At 39.7% G+C, this 20,878-nt stretch overlaps 1 protein-coding gene across 2 annotated transcripts; it reads left to right on the forward strand.

Moving 5' to 3' along the window:
• The first annotated feature begins 1,689 nt into the window (after positions 1-1,689).
• Positions 1,690-18,968, forward strand: LOC126827526 (uncharacterized). Of its 2 annotated transcripts, none has more exons than XM_050556970.2 (3): positions 1,690-1,819; positions 14,907-16,858; positions 18,098-18,967. In XM_050556970.2, the coding sequence occupies exons 2-3, from the start codon at positions 14,908-14,910 to the stop codon at positions 18,247-18,249; spliced, it is 2,103 nt and encodes a 700-aa protein (XP_050412927.2). In that variant the 5' UTR covers positions 1,690-1,819; position 14,907; the 3' UTR covers positions 18,250-18,967. The 2 variants fall into 2 exon arrangements, with proteins under 2 accessions (XP_050412927.2, XP_050412928.1); XM_050556971.2 differs by lacking the exon at positions 1,690-1,819 and adding an exon at positions 8,819-8,966 and having other exon boundaries at positions 18,098-18,968.
• The last annotated feature ends 1,910 nt before the right edge of the window (positions 18,969-20,878 follow it).

The following is a 20,878-nucleotide window of genomic DNA, read 5'->3' on the forward strand; positions in this document are numbered from 1 at the left end:
TAGGACCGTCCTTGGGATTATCCATACTAGTTCCTCCTTGTCAGTGGTGCAAGACGAGAAATCCACCAAGGAAAGGCGTCTAGTCGTTTGGATGGGACGAAAACCGAAGTCCCTTGTATACCACTAGTAGGAAGTTAAAGATCTGCCCCGAGTTCACAAAGCGTTCTCAGACTTAAGTTAAGATTTTACTCAACTTTCAATCACTGTTTATGAGAAATATCTTTGATCCAGAAACACAAAACTTTGCACACAGTTTTTTATTGTTGTATTTAATGCATGAAAACAACAAAAGTTTTATAAAAGGCTATAATTATTGTAGTTAAAATAAGGCGAACAATTTTGAGTAAATTCTTAACTTAAGCCTGAGAATGCTTTGTGAACTCGGGGTCATATTGTATTTGGAATTAGAAATAAAGAGTAGGTCATAGCACTGCTGCCTTGGTAAAAAAAAAGACTCTTGGCACAATGCGTGACGTATGCCTGTCTTCATTATCCCGGTTGGTGAAGAACAGCGAGACGTTAAACCCCATTTCATTTCAGGGGGTATCATACGGTCTGTCATTGAGTCAACGGGTGGGGGTTCGATTCCCGGGTTGTACGTGACAAGGAGTAGGGTCGCCAGTTCAACCTCGTGGGTTCTCTCCGGGTCCTCCGGTTTCCTCCCACTACTAGGCGAATTACTGAAATAAAATTGAACCAAGTGTTAGTCCCGAAATGACCTAGTTTGTGTCGAGTGGACGTTAACCTCTCATTTCATTTCATTACAAATGACGATCAACAAATTTAAAGGGGCATTAGGTAAGATTAGATAAAGAGCTGACAGTTATCACTATAATAGTTAAAAACTAGATAATGTAAAAGGAATATACTGAAATTTTTAGTCAAATTGCTCCACTCTGAACCGACATCTCGATCATCATTACTAAAGTAGGTACGATAAAAAAAACATAGTCTCGATTATCCATTTTTGGATTTAATTATCAATGACCGTTGAGCAGCAGATCGGATTCTAATTCCATGAAAATCCGACATAAGATCTTTTCGTGTTAATAAAATGTCTAATTAATAGTTTATATAACATTTCAGACCTAAAGAAGGGTCTGCAACTGGCATATTTGGCTCTTGCATAATGTATGTTTAACAATTATATAATTAATTAAAGATACATTATGTAAGATTTAGATAAAGAACTAACCATTCTTGCTATAATAGTTCGAAAGTAGATGATGTAAAATGAATAATTTGAAAATTTAATTCAAATTACTCTATTGCAAGCGAAGATATTGGCCTTTGAAGGTTTGACCGACGTGTGCAATAATTTCAACCACCGTACTGGTTGATCGAAGCTAAGTCTCTGTCCTCTATATTTGATTAAATCAAAGTATCGCTGAACCATTCTAATCTATTTAATATCGGAGAAATCTGATGCCATTGAGAGTTGATTAAAGTCTGGATCAGTTAATTAATGTCTAATTAATACTTTAGAAAACATTTCAGGCCTAAAGAAAGGCCTGCAATAGGCAGATTTAGCTCTTGCATAATGCATGTTTAATAAATCATGTATTATTAACAAAATGAAATATAGGATGAGAAAACGAAATAATAATTTTAACCATTAGATTTAGAATTGTGGCCCCGTCATCTCCCCATACCGCACTTGTCACTGTCAAAGTTTTACACGAATTGGGTCTTGTGACTTGGTTTATTTGGTCGCGTGACTCCCTGGAGAGGGCATGGTGGCACTATAACATCGTACATTGACTGGAGGTAACTATGACCTCTTAGTAACAGCGAGTTGTCCCAATGTATCCTGTCTGAGGTAAGCCATAGTTTATAGATCCTTTGTTATATCAAGATGATTATTCCGCTAGTGTGTGATCTATGATATCAAGATGTGGAAGGTTTTCCCTTGTACAAGTATTTGTATCCTCCGTGCTCTGGAATAGCTATGTTTTGCACATACGAAAAAGCATTTGTTTGAATTGAAATGGTCATTTATTTGCCGCATAAATTACATAAACCAATCATTGAATATTAACAAATACCCGGCAAAATAAATAACAAAAAAGTTCCAACAGGGAAATGAAATATACTAAAACGTAAAATATATTAATAATATCAAAATGGTTCAAGAGAGAGAGAAATGAGGGTTAACGTCCACTCGACACAAACTAGGTCATTTCGGGACTAACATATGGTTTAATTTTATTTCAATAATTCGCTTGCGCGTAGGGGTCTCTAGCAGTGTGGGGAAACCGGAAAACCTGGAGAAAACCCACGAGGTTGGACAGGCGACCCTACTGCTTGTCACGTACAACCGGGGATTCGAAACCACGCCAGTTGACTTAATGACAGGCCTTATGATACAGCGGGCACGTGCTAACCATTCGGCCATCCAACACCCCAAAATGGTTCAATATAGAACCAATACAATTTAAACATGCATTAACTGTCCCCTTGTGCAAAAGATGGGGTATCTACTGCGGCCACAAAAATGTTGATATTCATATCATGCACACTATCTGTAAAGTCCTATCAATATCAGTGCTATTAAAAATATAAATTATTTTTATAAAAAGGCATAATAAAATGGACGATTTTAAAAACATGGTGATGGTGTCCATGATAATGAGTTTACAGCCTATTTCAGGCCCTATGGTCACAAAGCATTCTCAGACTTAATAATTTACTCAAAATTGTTTGCCTTATTTTAACTGAATTATAGCCCTTTATAAAACTTTGTTGTTTTAATGTATCAAAGGCTGGACATATCTGTGCACGGAACCGATAGCCCCGTAACATTATATATTAAATTCCAACTTCTTTTCTGTGTGAACTGTTCTACCATCATGTTGCACTTAGAAAATTATTCACTTCCGTACTACATAATAAATTAATAATATTTTACGAAAACATGAACACTATAATATTTTTAACTATTATATTTTAAATAAAACATAGAATATTTTCAATGAAACCATGCTGAATATTCAAATATTATATTTTAAATGAAACCATGCTGAATATTGAAAGGGATAATTCAACTACGGATGATATGTTTTCATCACATTGTTAGATGAAAAGTTCATCCAGATTTTCCGGCGTGGTTCCCCCTTGTTTCGTTTAACCTCGTTATGTCGAAGTTCGCGGAGACATGAACCTTTATTCGAGAAGAAAATAGTTCGAGTAAAGCATTGTGTAACCATCGTGGAATTGGACGAAAAGTAGGTGAACACGTCGCTATCCAGGTAAAATTACCCACACAGTACATTCCATGGTGTATGTAACTCTTAATATTACCGGTTGATGCACTACAGTAGAACGACTGTCTACTCGTCCGGGTAGGACGAAAAACCGAGCTCCCGTGTACACATTGGCGTGCACGTAAAAGATCCCTTGACAGTTGGAATTCGATATAAGAGCAGGCCGTAGTGCCGCTGCCCGGGCAAAATTTCCCTCATAGCACACTGTATGGCATATGTCCCTCTCCTTTAGCCCAGTCGGAGCAGAACAGTAGGACGTTAAACCTTAGTTCATTTCATTTATTTCCGTTTCTGTGTAAAACGAGAGTTGGGTAAGGTGAACAGCTGCCCCCCCCCCCCGTTTGTTGAATATATACGTGAATGATTTAAAAATCTTTTCAATTCACACTAATTTATGAGCGTTTTCTATTGACGCCCCTCGTCTTTGGAACGCCACACCTTTAAACATCCGTAATTGGGGGTGGGGGTGGATGGCTGAATGGTTAGCGCGTGCGCGCGCTGTATCATAAAGTCTGTCATTGAGTCGACTGGCGTGGTTTCGAATCCCCGGTTGTACGTGACAAGGAGTAGGGTCGCCTGTCCAACCTCGTGGGTATTCTCCGGGTCCTCCGGTTTCCCCCCCACTGCTAAAGACCCCTACGCGCAAGCGAATTATAGAAATAAAATTAAACCATATGTTAGTCCCGAAATGACATAGTTTGTGTCGAGTGGACTTTATACCCCATTTCTCTCTCTCTCTCTCTCTCTCTCACACATGTTCTGTGATATTTTATTGTTTTTCTTTTTTATGTTGTACCACCTATTGAGATCTATGTTGAAGGAATTGGCGGTAAATAATAAATATTATTATTATTTATTATATTCAATATACTAATTTTATTAAAGGCTGTTTTGACAAAGCTGCGTCCGTTTTGAGTAAACAGTTATTCCACTTTGACAAAACAGTGTGTCCGTTTTGGCAAAACACAATTAGGACGTTTAGGTTTAAAAAATGTTCGTCTATACTACATGTGTATAACCCTTTTAATATACCATCTTGAACTTTCGCTGACCTTCTTTTCGATGGGTCGCGATTGCATCAAGATCTGGAAATTACCTGTTGTTGGTATTATATCGTTGAAGTCTCATTAAGACTGATTAATACTTGAAAATCGAGACTCGGGATTTGGTAGCCTCGTACATTGACAAGCATGAAAGACACCGGTATGTCTTGGATACGGCTTTTAATTGGACACATGTATGGTTTGCATACGACTATGTTTTGTATTGGACACAGGTATATTTTAGTTTGGACACAGGTATGTGTTTGACGCCGGCATGTTTTGAATACCTGTATGTTTTAGATTTGATACAGCGACAGTCGGTGAATAATCACCGGATTGGATTAATTACACAAACAGCAACAAACAATACAAGGCTATTTAATGGCGGTAATAATACAGAGAGAACCGGAAGAACACAACATCACGTGGTTAACTGACCACAGGGACTTGTAAGATAAATAACATAGGAGTTCGTACTAAGCCTAGTACTAATGACTATGGCGCAGGTATATTTTGGTTCAACTAGGTTGTAATTTTGAAGTTACAGTCTTGTGTGTATCTGAAAGAGTTAGATTTAAAAATGTGCTCGTGACTTGAAGTCTCAGTTGGTCCACCACCTCATTTTTTTATTATCTATTTATCTACCGGTCGAGAGGGGTGGGGAAAGGGGAAGAGGGGTGGGGATAGGGGGAGACGGATAGGCATAGGGATATTCCGAGAATAGATAATAACGATGACAGTAAAATGCATGTAACCGCCAAGCGTTCTTTTACGTGCACACCAATGTGTACATGGATAGAACTGGGGTTTTCGTCCCAATCTAACAACTAGACACAAATGACATAAATATGTTCATTTGATTAACAGCGTAAATCATATTTAAATTATTAGACTATTATCCCAAATGTAATATTTTACGTTTTGTGCATATATAGTTGACAACGTGTACATTGTGTGAATACGGTTAGGAGGTATCTGTCTGAATAGAAATGCAAAAGGGGTTTAACGTCCTACTGCTCTGCTCCGAGTGGGCTAATGCCGACGGAGGGTTGGGTGGCCGAATGGTTAGCGCGTGCGCGTTGTATTATAAGGTCTTGAGTCAACTGGCGTGAAAAGGAGTAGGGTCGCATGTCCAAACACGTGGGCTTCCTCTCACTGCTAAAGTCCCATACGCGAAAGCGAATTATTGAAATAAAAGTGAACCACATGTTAGTCCCGAAATGACCTAATTTGTGTCGCGTGGACGTTAAACTCCATTTCTCTTTCTCTCTCGCTAATGACGAAAGCAGTCTGAATAGACAATAATTATAGTGCCAAAAGTAACGACTTAACCTAATCGGGGTTGTTCTTTCTTTTTCAAACACGAGAACCAGAAAGAGAGTAAAGTGAAGGGGGGGGGGTGACTAAATGAAATGAAATAGGTTTTAAACGTCCTACTTTTCTCCAATAAAGTCGGACATACATTATGTAATGTGCTATGGGGAGATTTTGCCAGGACAACACTGTGTCCGCCTGCTCTTCGTCCAATTCCCACTGCCGATTCGTTTGTTTTTTTTTTGCACCATTCAAACGACTAGTCAAGGTTTCTTACCAGCCCCCCCCCCCTTCCCCGATGTTACACCGTTGAGAAGCAGCAGCTTGGTTGGAAAATCAACAACAGGATCGAACCCGAGAATATTGAGCCAATGCCTTCCTCACTGAACCACTGTGGCTCCAGTGCGGAAACGACCAAGTACTTACGATCTCCTACATATATCTGTGCAATCTGTTTCACAGAGATTTTTTAATATCTCTGTTACATATGACTGTTTCGACACGTGACGTCACATCACGCGGCGTCCATCATTGGCTCAATAGCGCGTGCATTGTTTACATAAGACGTCACGGATTCGGGCTAAATGGTGAATTTTACTTATTTTAATACCCATTTACACTAAATAGGAAATGATTTTACCTACAAACAATTCAAACAACTTTATTTATTTTTCTAATAAATGAAAAAAATGTTTCAGAATTTAATTTGTCGAAAGAAAAAAGTTAATATTTTGTAGTCATTAAGTCGCATCGATGTCATCCTTACGTAGCGGCCAAGCGAATATTCACTGCGGATCAGTGTGATATCTGTGTTGTATTTTGAATGAGTGACTTTAACTTGTTAATTAAGTACAACACATAGCTTGCATTCACTAATCAAGTGCAGCCACTTCCTGTCATGTGTTACTGCTATGATGTCACAATAAAGTTGTCTTCACACATAATATGAATGAGAGAGTTGGTCTCTTCTTCATCCATTGGAAACGCTAACAATGTTTGCCATCCATGCAAAAGTATAACAAACTGATCATGGAGTTAGCATCAAAAGAACCAGTTAGTAGGACCAGACGAGATGACGTTATAAATTAAATCTCCTGATGCGAGCCTACGAACAACAAAAAGAGAGAAAATTGGGTTTAAATTCCACTCGACACAAGCTAAGTCATTTTGGGACTAACAAGCGGTTCAATTTTATTTCAATAATTTGCTTGCGCGTAACGGTCTCTAGCAGTCGGAGGAAATCTGAAGAGAAAGCACAAGCGGTAATACCTGTCAATTACAATGTATGTGGAGAGGGCATCGGTAAGTTTTCGTAACTTTTGTCCCAATCCTTTTGTACTTTATTTATGTTCTATAGTACAATAAACTATGTTTAAACAAACAAAATACCCCCGTCAGACCGGGGTGGCGTCCTTACTGCGCGGCTACGGCGATGGAAATTGGTTTTAGAGCGCGTCAAGATCGCCATAAGCGTAGTAGAAACGCCAGCTATCGCGCTATGGTCTCCATGGTCGCCAATGACCGCCGAGTCACGGCGTTTGTTTTTAGCATGTTCACAACAAACGTCAAGGTTCTACGATCTGAACTGGAAAACTATGAGAATGCAAATTTTTTTCAAGTTTGTAATTTTTTTTTACATTTTCTTGTGTTGTGTTCACGTTTGCCGGCGACCTTGTGCATTTTCTGGTCGCCGTACGGTCGCAGCTGCGCAGTAAGGACGCCACGTCGGTCTGGCGGGGACATAATTTAATCGTAACCACGCCACCTGACTCAATGACGCGTTAACCCTTTCGTGTAATAAATTGTTCTAACATACTTTATTTTAGAAGCATGCAGTTAATCAAATTGATTATAACTGTCATAGCTACGTGACAATGTGCACAATGTGCTACTGCGCTGTCTTTAATGACACCAGTGTATATACTATGTCCTTCTGGAATTTGGAGGTTTGGGTGGGCGTGCACGTTACATCATAACGACCTAGTACTGGTAGATAAGTGGCGTTGGCGTGCGCGTTGTATCATAAGGTCTGTCATTGAGTCAACTGGCGTGGTTTCGATTCCTAGGTTGTAGGGTGGCCTGTCCAACCTCGTGGATTTTTCAAATAAAAATTGAACCATATTTAGTCCCGTTACCCCCCCCCCTCTCTCCCTCTTTCTCTCTCTCTCTCTCTCGGAGTATATACTTTTACTCTTAGATCGCATTTTGAACGCGATACCTGTAAAAATAATCCGTTCAACCCGATTTCATTTCCGAAAGACTAAAGTGTCATTGTACAATCACATGTATTGATATTTCAAATCACTTGCCGAGATCAAGTGTTGATTTAATCATTTACAATGAATTAAAAACAGTTATAGAAATAACACAGTGTTCAATAAAACATTCAACAAACCTGCGCGAGGGAGCCACGGTGGCTAAGTGGGTAGGACGCTAGCTCGCTAATCTGGAGATCGGGTGTCCAATCCCTGCATTTACCGAGAACGTTCATCGGAATTGTCCGACGTGGTTTCCCCTTTTCAGTGGTACAGGAAGGATGGGACAAAAACGAGATCCCGTGTATACATTGGCGTGCACGTAAAAGACCCCTTAAAAATTGGAATTTGATATAAGTAGGCCATAGTGCCGATGCCCACATATCACACTGTATGGCGTATGCCTGTCTTCATTAGCCCAGTCAGATCAGAAGAGTAGGACGTTAAACCAAATTCCATTTCATTTCTATATTACCTAAAGTAAACGCGGACGTTAAACATTATTTACTACGTACATCCTCTGATAAACGCCTGGAGTTCACATAAAAGATTTATAGCCTAAGAATAAACAATGATGTATAACGTACTACAAGACAAACCGGTGGAAAATCACAGGAATCTTTCTCGACCAACACCGAGATATTGAGCCAGCGCCTTTAACGCTGAGCCACCATTTGGACGCATCCCCGGATCACCCAGCTAATCACCGAGCCACTACCTAAGATTTAGGGATTTTTCCATAACTGATAACAAAAACGTGGTATATTTACATTGTGTTAAACCCCTGTTACCCCTTCGTTCTGTTTTTACTCGAGTTGTGAACAGTTCTAATATAGGCCACCGTTACAAGGTCAAGTCATATGGAATTATATAACGACTGTTAACGGGGACATAGAGCGAGGCGTGGGGAGGTGAATCGTTATGGTATAAGTTACGATACTTATCACGTAGGCTTGTGTGTGCATGTATGGCTGCTTGGGTTAGATTTTCTACTGTGGATAGGAATTATGAACGTTGATTCTGTTCAGTGTAGGTTGATATCCGGGTGTATGGAAGTTTATTATATATGTAGTGGATACTAAGAAAGATTGGTACGTATATATATATATACTTACATACTTACAAATATACTATATTCTCTCTTAAGTAAAAACCTGATGTATTAAGACTACTTTATACAATAATACAATAGGGTTTAATGTATCGTCAACGCAATGCTTCGGCTATTTTGGGACTAACAGGTGTCTATGGGCATGTGCATTTTTTTTTACTAAGTGAACATGATTCTCAGGTTACCATTGCTCGGTTTATTTTTAGGAATGCAATCGAGGTTTAATTTAAAATTTATATACTCCATGTGTTGTGTCCCTTGATGACAGTAGCCTATTAGCTTGACGATATGGTAATAATTAGTAATAACTTGAATTGTTACAGAAACTAATAAACTATTATATAACATTATAAACCTATACTTCTAGATATATAAATTATTCGGCGATGACGTTGTTGAAGAGTATCGAGTCAATAAACAGAGAGGGAGGGGGGGGGGGGGGAGAGAGAGAGAGAGAGAGAGAGGGGGAGAGAGAGAGAGAGAGGGGGGTTTAACGCCTACTCGACACATACTAGGTCATTTCGAGACTAACATATTGTTTAATTTTATTTCAATAATTCGCTTGCGCGTAGGGGTCTTTATCAGTGGGAGGAAACCAGAGGACCCGGAGAAACCTACGAGGTTGGACAGGCGACCCTACTCCTTGTCACGTACAACCGGGGATTCTAAACCACGGCAGTTGACTCAATGACAGGCCTTATGATACAGCGCGCACGTGCTAACCATTCGGCCATTCACCCCCCAATAAAGAGAGACACATACTTTATAAATAAATGAAATGAAATGGGGGTTTAACGTCCTACTGTTCTGCTACGAACTGGGCTAATGAAGACGGAAATACGCCATACAGTGTGCTATGAGAGGAAATTTTCCCGAGCAGGGATCTTTTACGTGCATGCAAATGTATACACGGAACCTCGGTTTTTCGTCCCATCTGAACGACTAGACAGCTGTCGGGCCCTCCGTCCTGCACCACTGACAAGGGGAAACATTTTAAATAACAGAGACAAATTATAATAATTCCATTTCGTTTTATGCAAAATTGCAAACGCTGTTTATTCTTTTAAACCAACAGATATCTAGCCGATTAAAAACCTCTGTTCATATTCAGCAGACTCTATAAATCTTCACAATCCTAAAATCGTCTCTACTAAAAAAAAAAAAAAAAATGTCTAGCTTGTTAGACAGACGCCTTACAATTCTTAAACGCTATTAATTTCTAATTCTTATTACGCTAAAAAATAGTATCTATAATTGTAAAATCGTGTCTATAATATGATTTATAAAGTTTCATTTACTTAAAGCTGCAATGTCATATTTTTAAGTTATATTTTTAAAATTTATTAAAATAAAGCCTTAAAATAGATGTTATCTATAAACAGTCCTACCTTGTTAAAGAATAATCCTATTAACCCTGTAATTCACTATTGCCAGCTGAGAAATTGGCAAAAATATCATTTTCAACTTCAAATTCCAACGTTTGAAGGTAGCTAATGCATGGAGGCAATAGGAAAACAAGGGAGTTATTATTTCCTGTGTCAATGATTTTTAAGGGTGGGAAATAATGCCCATGGTCGTATAATAGTGAGTTGATAACCTATTGAGCAAAAGACATAGAAATAATTATGTTTTGACTTTCTTAGAAAATATGAAATTCTCGCTTTAAAGGGACATTATGGGAGATTAGATAAAGAGTTGACAGTTCTCACTATAATAGTTTTAAAGAAAAACAGAATACGGTGAAAATTTCAGTCAAATTGCTCCACTCTGAACCGAGATTGAATTTTAGGCCTAGCCTCGATCACCATTACTAAAGTCAATACGATATAAAAAATACAACGTTTCGATTATCCATTTTAACATTATAAAATGTATTCAAAGTCAATACGATATATAAAAAAAAACGTTTCGATTATCCATTTTAACATAATAAAATGTATTCAAATCCAGTAAATATCACAGGCTAGCGATGGCATCGAGAGTTGATTAATGTCTGGATAAGTTAATTAATGTCTAATTAATAATTTATATAACATTTAAGGCCTAAAGAAAGACCCGCATAATGTATGTTTAATTACTAAAGTGTCCTATACTGAGCTAGTGAAGGCGGACATGCGCCATACAGTGTGCTATGAGAAAAATTGTGTTTGTACAGCGGCGTTACTGCCTACTCTTATATAGAATTCAATGTTTTTTTTACGTGCACGTCAGTGTGTACCCCCCCCCCCCCCGTCCTACATCACTGACAAGTGGGAAACACGCCTATGAACTTTCTCGGCCAACGCAGTGGCCGAACACGGTACCTCCAGGTTAGCGAGCCAAAGTCTTACTCACTGAGCCACCCTAGTTGAAACTGAAAACGCTAGCCGCATAATGCTGCTTTTTCTTTCCTCGACATTTTAATTTTCATTTATATTTTATATAATACTAGCAGGACACCCGGCTTCGCTCGGGGGTCATAACTCCGAAACCGGAAGTGGTAGACTAACGCCACCTGGCCTATGTTACTCCCCGGTCCGAGCTACCCCTATACCCCAAATTTCAAACTCGGGGAAGACCTAGTGTAGCCCCCAACCCCGAACAGACAGACAGACAAACAGACAGACAAATGACAGTCACAAATATTAGTATAGATAGATATAGAGAATCTCCTACCAGTCTTTTTTGATATCAAAAAATATCATCACAAGTTGATAAAGTAACAAAAAACGATTCTCTGCCGAGTTGTTTTTACTTTATCAACGAGTGTTGATAGTTTTTGATATAAAAAAAGACAAGTAGGAGATTTTATTTATCACCCAATCCCTTCTTACATGCACAAATAGATAAATATAATTCTTTGCTGTAGCTTTCACTTTTACTGAACATTACGGCGTAGTGAAACATCATTTTTTGACAGCAATTCAACCATTGCAAAGTCCTGTATATTGACCCAGTGTTTCCATCAAGGTCAATTGAATAACAATAGTTCATTTTTAATAAAAAAAAAAAGTTACTTTTAATAAGAAATGAACTATTCTTTGAAAATAAAAAAAAGTAGTTCCTTTTCAACTGACCAATCAAATTCATGTAGAGCGATATCTCCTAAGGAGATATCGCAGTAGATTATGAAATATATCACACAAGCGATATCTACTGTAGAATGTATTATTGGGTGATAAATCATATTAACCCAAGTCAGTACATTATTTGACCTCTGTTGAGACTAAGTGATAATCTCATGTATATGTAAACATCGTAAATCTGTTAGTAGGTTGTAGAAGGTTTTACCTTATGTAAGCTTCTTATTATACAAGGGCCGGGTTAGCGACCTGCTTTTCTGTACCTATCGTGTACTCGTGATCTCGGTTATTTGCTCCCCACCTGAAGGCATCATCTCAACCCAAATCTCATGTTTACATACAGATGTTATTATACAAGGGCCGTGATTGCTGTTTTTTCGCCCCACCCGAAGGATCATAGCAACCCAGATCTCATGTTTATATAAAGATCAAAATTCTGTTAGCAGGTTGTAGTAAGTTTTATCCTTATGTAAGGTCGTCATTGTACAGGGGCCTGATCTGTTTTTGCTTTTTCACTCCACCCTAAGGACTAGACAATATTTCTTGCCCTGCATCATAGCAACCCAAATCTCATGTGTACATAAAGATCAAAATTCTGTTAGTAGGTTGTAAGTTTTATCCTTTTGTAATGTCGTCATAATACAGGGGCCTGATCTCATTTTGCTTTTGCACACCACCCGAAGGGCTAGACAATATTCCTTGTCACGCATCATATCAACCCAAATCTCACGTGTACATAAAGATCAAAATTTTTTAGTAGGTTAAGATCGTTATTATACAAGGGCCGTGATCGCGGTTTTTTGAACATCCGAAGGACTAGACAATATTTCTTGTCAGGCATCATATCAACCCATAACTCATATGTACATAAAGATCAAAATTATGTTAGTAGGTTGTAGGAAGTTTTATTCTTATGTAAGGTGGTTATTATACAAGGGGTGTTATTAGATTCTGAACCCAGGCAGAGTTACCCATGTAACAGTAATGGAGCCACGGTGGCTAAGTGGGTAAGGCGCTGGCTCGATGATCTGGAGGTCTCGAGTTCGATCCCTGCATTGGCCGAGAATGATCATCGGGATCTTCCAGCGTGGGTTCCCCTTGTCAGTGGTGCAGGACGAAGGGCCTGGCAAGGACAGCTGTCTAGTCGTTCGGATGGGACGTAAAACCGAGGTACAGTGTACACATTAGCGTGCTTGTAAAAGATATCGGAATTTGATATAAGAGTAGACCAAAGTGCCGCTGCCCTGACAAAATTTCCCTCATAGCACACTGTATGGCGTATGCCCGTCTTCATTAGCCCAGTCAGAGGATAACAGGAGGGCCCTAAACCCCATTTCATTTCATTTTAGTGGGGCTCAGGAAAGTTTAGTTAACGCGGGTCACATAAGGTTAAGTCAACAATAGTTCACCTTGGTGAATCCCTTATCGGTGTTATTTATTTTGTGGGGAAGGAGGGTATCGATGGGTCTATCGCTTGCGCTTTAGATCAGTGCCCCTGTCGGTCAAGTGTCGTGGTTGTACCATATGTTAGTACCGAAATGACCTAGTTTTTGTCGAGTTGACGTTGAACTATTCTTGGTGTATTTTTACACCGGTTTTACGTGGGCTTATGTCTGTCATTGAGTCAAGTGGCGTGGTTTCGAATCCCCGCTTGTACGTGACAAGGAGTAGGTCGCCTGTCCAACCTCGTGGGTTTTCATCTGGTCCTCCGCCCCCCCCCCCCCCACTGTTATAGACCCCTACGCGCTAGCGAATTATTGAAATAAAATTGAACCATATGTTAGTCCCGAAATGACTTAGTTTGTGTCGAGTAGACGTTAAACCCCACTTCTCTCTCACCGGTTTTTCTCAGCTATAATCTTGTACAATCTAAATATAGACAAACTAAATAACAGCACTTCTAATATCTCTGTCAAAGATGACTGCCTTCAACACATGCCGCCATATCACGCGGCGTTAATCATCGGCTCAATGGCGCGTGCATTGTTTACACAAGACGTTACGTTACATAAAAAAAAATGTTTTAGAATTTAATTTGTCGGAGGAAAAAAGTTCATATTTGTGGCTCATCCTTATCAGTGATTGTCGCGGCCTAGCGAATATTCACTGCTGATCAGTGTGCGGAGCAAGGGCAGCAACTCGAATTAGTCAGCATCTATCCACCACCACCCTGGTGTTTTGATTAGGTGACATTATTTATCACGTGTTCCTAGTATCCGAGCTATTTAAATCTTAACCATGCAAGAGTTGTTATATGCCTACAAACACATTCGACAAAAACTAGATCATTTCAAGACTAATATGTGGTTCACTTTTATGCCAATAATTCGCTCCAGCGTAGCTGTCTTTAGCAGTGGGAGGAAACCGGAGGACCCAGTGAAATACCACGAGGTTGGACAGGCGACCCTACTCCATGTCACGTATAACCGGGGAATCGAAACCACGCCATGACAAACCTTATGATACAGCGCACACGCGCTAACCATTCGGCCACCCAACCACCCCCCGCAAATGGTAGCTATTATTATATTTAAAAGCAGTGTTATAACCAACTAGCTTGAAACAACATTTTCAGCAGGGTCAGCTTTAATCGAAAGTAGATCTTTCTGATCATTTTTAATGAATCATTTCAGATCTTGCCTGTTAATCGAAGGCCAGTTCTGGTTTTGATCACTACCTTATTTGGAATTAAAATTTTGATCCTTATTTTGATGGGATATTTTCTGATCAAAATGAAGGCGACCATATCATTTAAAATTATTTTCCCAAATTACCAACTAGTATTATAAGGCCTACATTTAGTCTGTATACCACAATGGTTACGAAATAAATAAAAGAGTTCTTTTTATCCATTTCAGAATGGCGGTGGTTTATGTATTACTGGTTGTTCTGGTTACCCAGGCCTCTTGCCTTAAACCATGCAGGATGGAGGATGATGAATGCGTGTTCCATTTCGACCTTAATTATAATTTGACCATGGTGAAAGATAGAGATGCACTCTATCCCAAAGGTGGTAAATTATACAAATATGATATAATCAACACCACTAGTGCAACACCAGTCTCCATAGAAGGTGTTGCCACAGCGGATGGCTGGGAAGATTCACGTCTGGTTATATTAGTGAACGGACTCTTTCCAGGTCCGCAAATGGAGGTTTACGAAGGTCAAACGATAATTGTCCATGTTACGAATTCTTTAATGAGTGAAGCAGTGACTATACATTGGCACGGGTTGCATCAAAGGGGGACTCCTTGGATGGATGGAGTGGCTTTTATAACCCAGTGTCCAGTATTACCTGGGCAAAGCTTCACCTATCGCTTTAAAGCTAGACCCAAAGGAACGTTTTGGTACCATACTCATATAGGAGGCATCCGATCAATGGGCCCATATGGCGCGCTGATAATCAGAGAAAAGAAGCGTTTACGAGAGGAAGAATTCGTGTTCACAGTTACTGAATGGAACCATGATTGGGATTCTAATCTTCTGCAGACAAAGAGGCAAGAAGGGATGTATGCTGACCGACAACGAATCCGATCAACCCATTCTCTAGACGGTGCTGGGTACAGTTCATTTGGGTTTCATTCAGCATTAATAAACGGCAGAGGTAGATATTATGACCCTGACACAGGCAAAGATAACGAAGCCCCGCTAGAAGTATTTACCGTGACTCAAGATGCTCGTTTCGTGTTTCGAGTAATTTCTGTAGGTGTTGAACTTCCTTTCAGAATATCCATAGATAATCATGACTTGACAATTATTGCAACCGATGGCTATGACCTCCGACCATTCACGGCGGAATCATTTGTCATTAACCCCGGAGAACGGTACGATTTTAGAATACGAGCAGACAAGCCTGTGGACAATTATTGGATACGTGCCAAAACTCTTGAAGTCGGAGTTGATCATTTTGGATTAGCTATCCTAAGATACGAAGGAGCACCAGATACAGACCCAAACAGTTCGAGACAAACCTGCACGGATCGAAGTAAATGCGTGGTTGTGAATTGTCCCTTTTTGTTCTACCCTGAAGATGATAATATTGAGTGTGTTACGTTTGACCAACTTCGATCTAAAGATGGAGACCCTGCTCCTTCAGCACCAATTGGCAGAAAAGAAGAACACTTCCTAAACTTTGGTTTTGATGGAGTATCTGGATGGGTTGGCTCCGTAAACGGCAGAAGTTTTAAAATGCCACCAGTATCTGCGTTGACTCAACCCGACCAAATAGGTCTAAAGTGTGACGACGATTGTGGAGTGAAGAAATCATGTCAATGTCCGTATTCCTTAGATTTAGATCATGGCAAAACTTATCAAATAATATTCCTGAACATGGGTGACGGAAAGGGATATTCTCACCCAATTCATATGCACGGTCATTCTTATTACGTTTTAAAAATGGGCTATCCTCGGTACAGTGCCACGACAGGCAAATTAATTGGTGATAACCCGGATATCAATTGTAGGGAATCTTCCTGCAACGATGCAACATGGGCCGATCCGCATTGGCACGGGGACAACATACCGGGTCTTGAATTAAAGAACCCCCCGAGGAAAGATACCATTATTGTTCCCACTGGTGGTTACGTTGTGGTGAGAATCGTGGCCGATAATCCCGGATTATGGTTCATGCACTGCCACATGGAATTACACAGCATAATTGGAATGGCACTTGTCTTGAATATTTCTTTTCCACTGGTGCCACAACCTCCACCAGGGTTTCCCACGTGTGGTAATTTTCATTACAAAACCCCGGCCCCCAAAAATAAATATCTTATAGATAAAGATGACGAAGGTGCTGATGACCATCTAGGTAAGTTTGTATACTGACATTGATGAAATTACGCCCAGGGTGGCTAGTGGTTTTACACGTGCGCGTGAAACCACAAGGTCTGTCATTGAGTCAGGTGGCATGGTTTTAATTCCCCGCTTAAACGTGACAAGGAGAAGGGTCACCTTCCAACCTCGTGGGATTTCTACGGATCCTCCGATTTGCTCCCACTGCTAAAGACCCCTACGCATAAGCCCGAACTGATCTAGTTTATGTCATGTGGGCATTATCCCCCCTCTCTCTCCCTCTCTCTCCCTCTCTCTCTCTCTCTCTCTCTCTCTCTCTCTTTATTACGCCTCTGAAAAATCAGAGACGCACAAGGGGATCACGGTGGGTGAGACGCTGGCTCGCTAGCCTGGTGGACTTAGCATCCCTGGTGATATGTTTCGTTGCCTGGTAACCTATCTTGCACATAACTCTAACAAACCCCCAACCCCATGCATCTATCTGAAACTACTGGAACATCCGTTAAGCAGTCGTGGCGATCTTTTCATTTTGACGTTTGATTTCCGGGCACGGGGGTGGCGCGGTGGCTCAGTGAGTAAGGCACTGGGTTGTTAACTAGGAGGTCAGGGGTTCATTCCCGGTGTTGGTCAAGAGAGTCCCTCTAGAATTTCCGGCGTGTTTCCCCATATCTGTTGTGCAGGACGGAGGGCCTGCAAAACAGCAACAGTATCTGGTTGTTCGGATAGGACAGAAACCCAAGGTCCAGTATTGACATGGACATAAAATGACCCCTAACAGTTAGAATTCGAAATAAGAGTAGGCCACAGCACAATTGATTGCGTATACCCCTCTTCATTAAAGTTACAATTTCATATTTTTAAGTTATATTTGTAAAATGTATTAACATAAAGCTTAAAATAGATGGTATCTATAAACAGTTCTACTTTGTTAAAGAATAATCTATTAATCCTATAATTCACTATTGCCAGTTGAGAAATTGGCAAAAATATCATTTTCAACTTCAAATTCAAACGTTTGCAGATAACTATTCCATGGTGGGGAATAGAAAACAAGGGAGGTAATTCGGAGGTAATTGTGTTATTATTGACGGTGTGAAGATTTTTAAGCGTGAGAATGACACCTATGATCGTATAATAGTGAGTTGACAACCTATTGAGCAAAAGACATAAAAATAATTATGTTTTGACTTTCTTAGAAAATATGAAATTGTAACTTTAACCCTCAGTTCGTGACTTTTCATTTCTATATTTTCAGATGTACTCGACCACATCATGATCTTCCAGACTATCATCGGGTGTTTGGTGGTATTGGTGGGGATACAGTTCGTTCTGCTGGTCCATACATGTCGAAAAGCCTCAGCTAAACCACAGAACGAACTGTTACAACCACTGTTGCAATATAAGTGACCGCTATTACAGGCCTAAGCTTGTCGACGATAAGTGGACGTACAACTCTAGGAACGAACGAACAGGCCTAAGCTCTCGTGACATTTTCTCAACAGCTACCATTCCAAGAATTGCAAATAAAGCCGTTCATGATCTTGTTTTGAGGAACTTGTGATTTGTAAACCACAATAATATTGTGAAAGTTAAATCTCTGAAAGGAATAGGAGTATAAAAATGGTTCCATTGTGTTAAATATTGACAAAGAGATAAGGAATTGAAAATTTCATAATATTGGGGATCTTGTGCGGGCGATATAACAAACCAGTGCCACCTCCTATTAGTGTTAGATAAAATCGTTTGGTGGGCGTATCTACCGTTGATGGTTTGTTTTGGGTTTTTGATTAAAGGTTAACTAAGGAATTTTATTATATACCGTTCCGCCAGTTTAACGTGGATAAGGCTGTGAAAATTAAATAGTGCCCGAAAATTACAAATGGCAGTCCATGGATTTAATAGATAAGTTAGCTTATTTTAAAGATGCATTATGTAAGATCTAATTCTTTCTTTTGTTATATAAATTATTATTTAGAGTTTTAATGATTTATTCACATAACAAGCCTTTATCGCCCAATAATACATTCTACAGTAGATATCGCTTGTGTGATAAATTTCATAATCTACTGCGATATCTCCTTAGGAAACATCGCTTTACATGGATTTAATTGGTCAGTTAAAAAGGAATTACTTTTTTGTATATTTTTTTTATTAAAAGTTACTTCTTTCTTCTTAAAAGGGAACTATTTTTATTTAATTGACCTTGATGGAAACACTTGGTCAATGTAAAGGACTTTGCAATGGTTGAATTGCTATCAAAAAATGATGTATCACTACGCCGTTATGTAATCAGGTTCAGTAAAAGTTATATTACTTTATCAACTTGTGTTGATATTATTTGATATCAAAAAAGACTCGTAGGAGATTCTCTATTTAACAGCCGCGAGATTTAAACATTGCCCTTTGTTCAGTATGATAATAAAGAATCTACACTGCATCTTTAGACACTCGTATTGAAATTTGTGATATATTCATTTTTCATTATCTATTATAACTAGAACGGTTAGCTCTTTATTTAAAACTTACATAATGCATCTTTAATATGCAGCTTGTATTTTGGGAGAAGCTAGATCGGAGACGATCCTGCACATATGACGTCATATGAGGATTGTGGGTTAGGGTAAGGCTTGGTCCAGGCTTAGGGTTAGGGCTAGCGGTAGCCCAGTTTACATCTCGAGACTTTTGACGAAATCTGCAGGCCCTAATCCTTACCCTAACCCTTATCCTAACCCACAATCCACATATGGCCTCATAAAATGCGCAAGACCGTCTCCGATCTATCGTTTTCCCCATACTATTGACCAGGAACTGGATATGACGTCATTGTAGCCATCTTAGAATTGTGACGTCATATCAAAACTAGAATTCCGTCAATCGATGTGCAATTATCCAAGAAACAAGCATGCGCAGTTTCATGTCGATCGTACATGAATTGTCCGTGCGTTAAGGTTTTTTCGAGAGTGGCCCCACCCCCTCCCACCCCAAGTTCATCAATATCAAGATGAGTAGCAGTTTGGGATTTGTTCCTGGTCCCTAAAACCTCAGACCTAAAGATTTATGTTCATGATATATCCTAAGATTGGCGTGTGGGGCATTGGCGTTAGACCATAAGGCCTATCATTGAGACAAGTGGCGTGGTTTAGATACCCTGCTTCTACGTGGCAAGGACTATGGTTACCTTCCAACCTCATGGATTTTCTCCGGGTCCTTCGATTTCCTTGCTCAGCTAAACACCCCTACGCGCGAGCGCATTATTGAAATAAAACAAATGTTGTTCCCAAAATGACCTAGATTGTGTCGAGTGGACGTTAAACCTTTGACTCCCCCAATACCCAGCAGCTCTGACAAGAGGAAACAGGACTGAAATCGGGATCTAACTCGTAACTCCCTGGTCAGTGACACAACGCCATACTCACAAAAAAGGGATACTAAGCCTTAGCGTCGTCAACAGTCGTTTGGATGGAACGAAAAACCAAGGTCCCGTGTACACTTTGCGTGCATGTAAAAGGTCCCTTAGCAGTTGAAATTCGATATAAGAGTAGACCATAGTGCTGCTGCCAGGCCTCGAGTTCACAAAGCATTCTCAGACTTAAGTTGAGAATTTGCCCAACTTTCAATCACTGTTTATGAGAAATATCTTTGATCCAGAAACACAAAACTTTGCACATAGTTTCTTATTGATGTATTTGATGTATTTAGTTAAAATAAGGTGAGAGGGACAAAAGACGGGCTTTGCCTCATGGTTTTGGATTGTGCGCTCACTTGGGTTTTTGCGCCTCCTCGCAAATGGCAAAAATCACACAATTTCAATGCGATTTTCAACATTATAATCATAATGTTTAACCAGTATAAAACATATACCGTGGGTCAGATATGCCACAAATCGACTCTTTCATGTTTCACACAGTCCAATATTACCCGGTGGCACTGGGAGGGACTGCCACTGCACCCCGTTCCCCGCACACACATATAAATATTGTTTTTTGGGTGGCCCGGACGGGATCTTATTCCTCATACAAAATCATGGGTCATCATG

This window comes from Patella vulgata, chromosome 7, assembly GCF_932274485.2.
Source record: "Patella vulgata chromosome 7, xgPatVulg1.2, whole genome shotgun sequence".
Taxonomy (NCBI): domain Eukaryota; kingdom Metazoa; phylum Mollusca; class Gastropoda; family Patellidae; genus Patella; species Patella vulgata.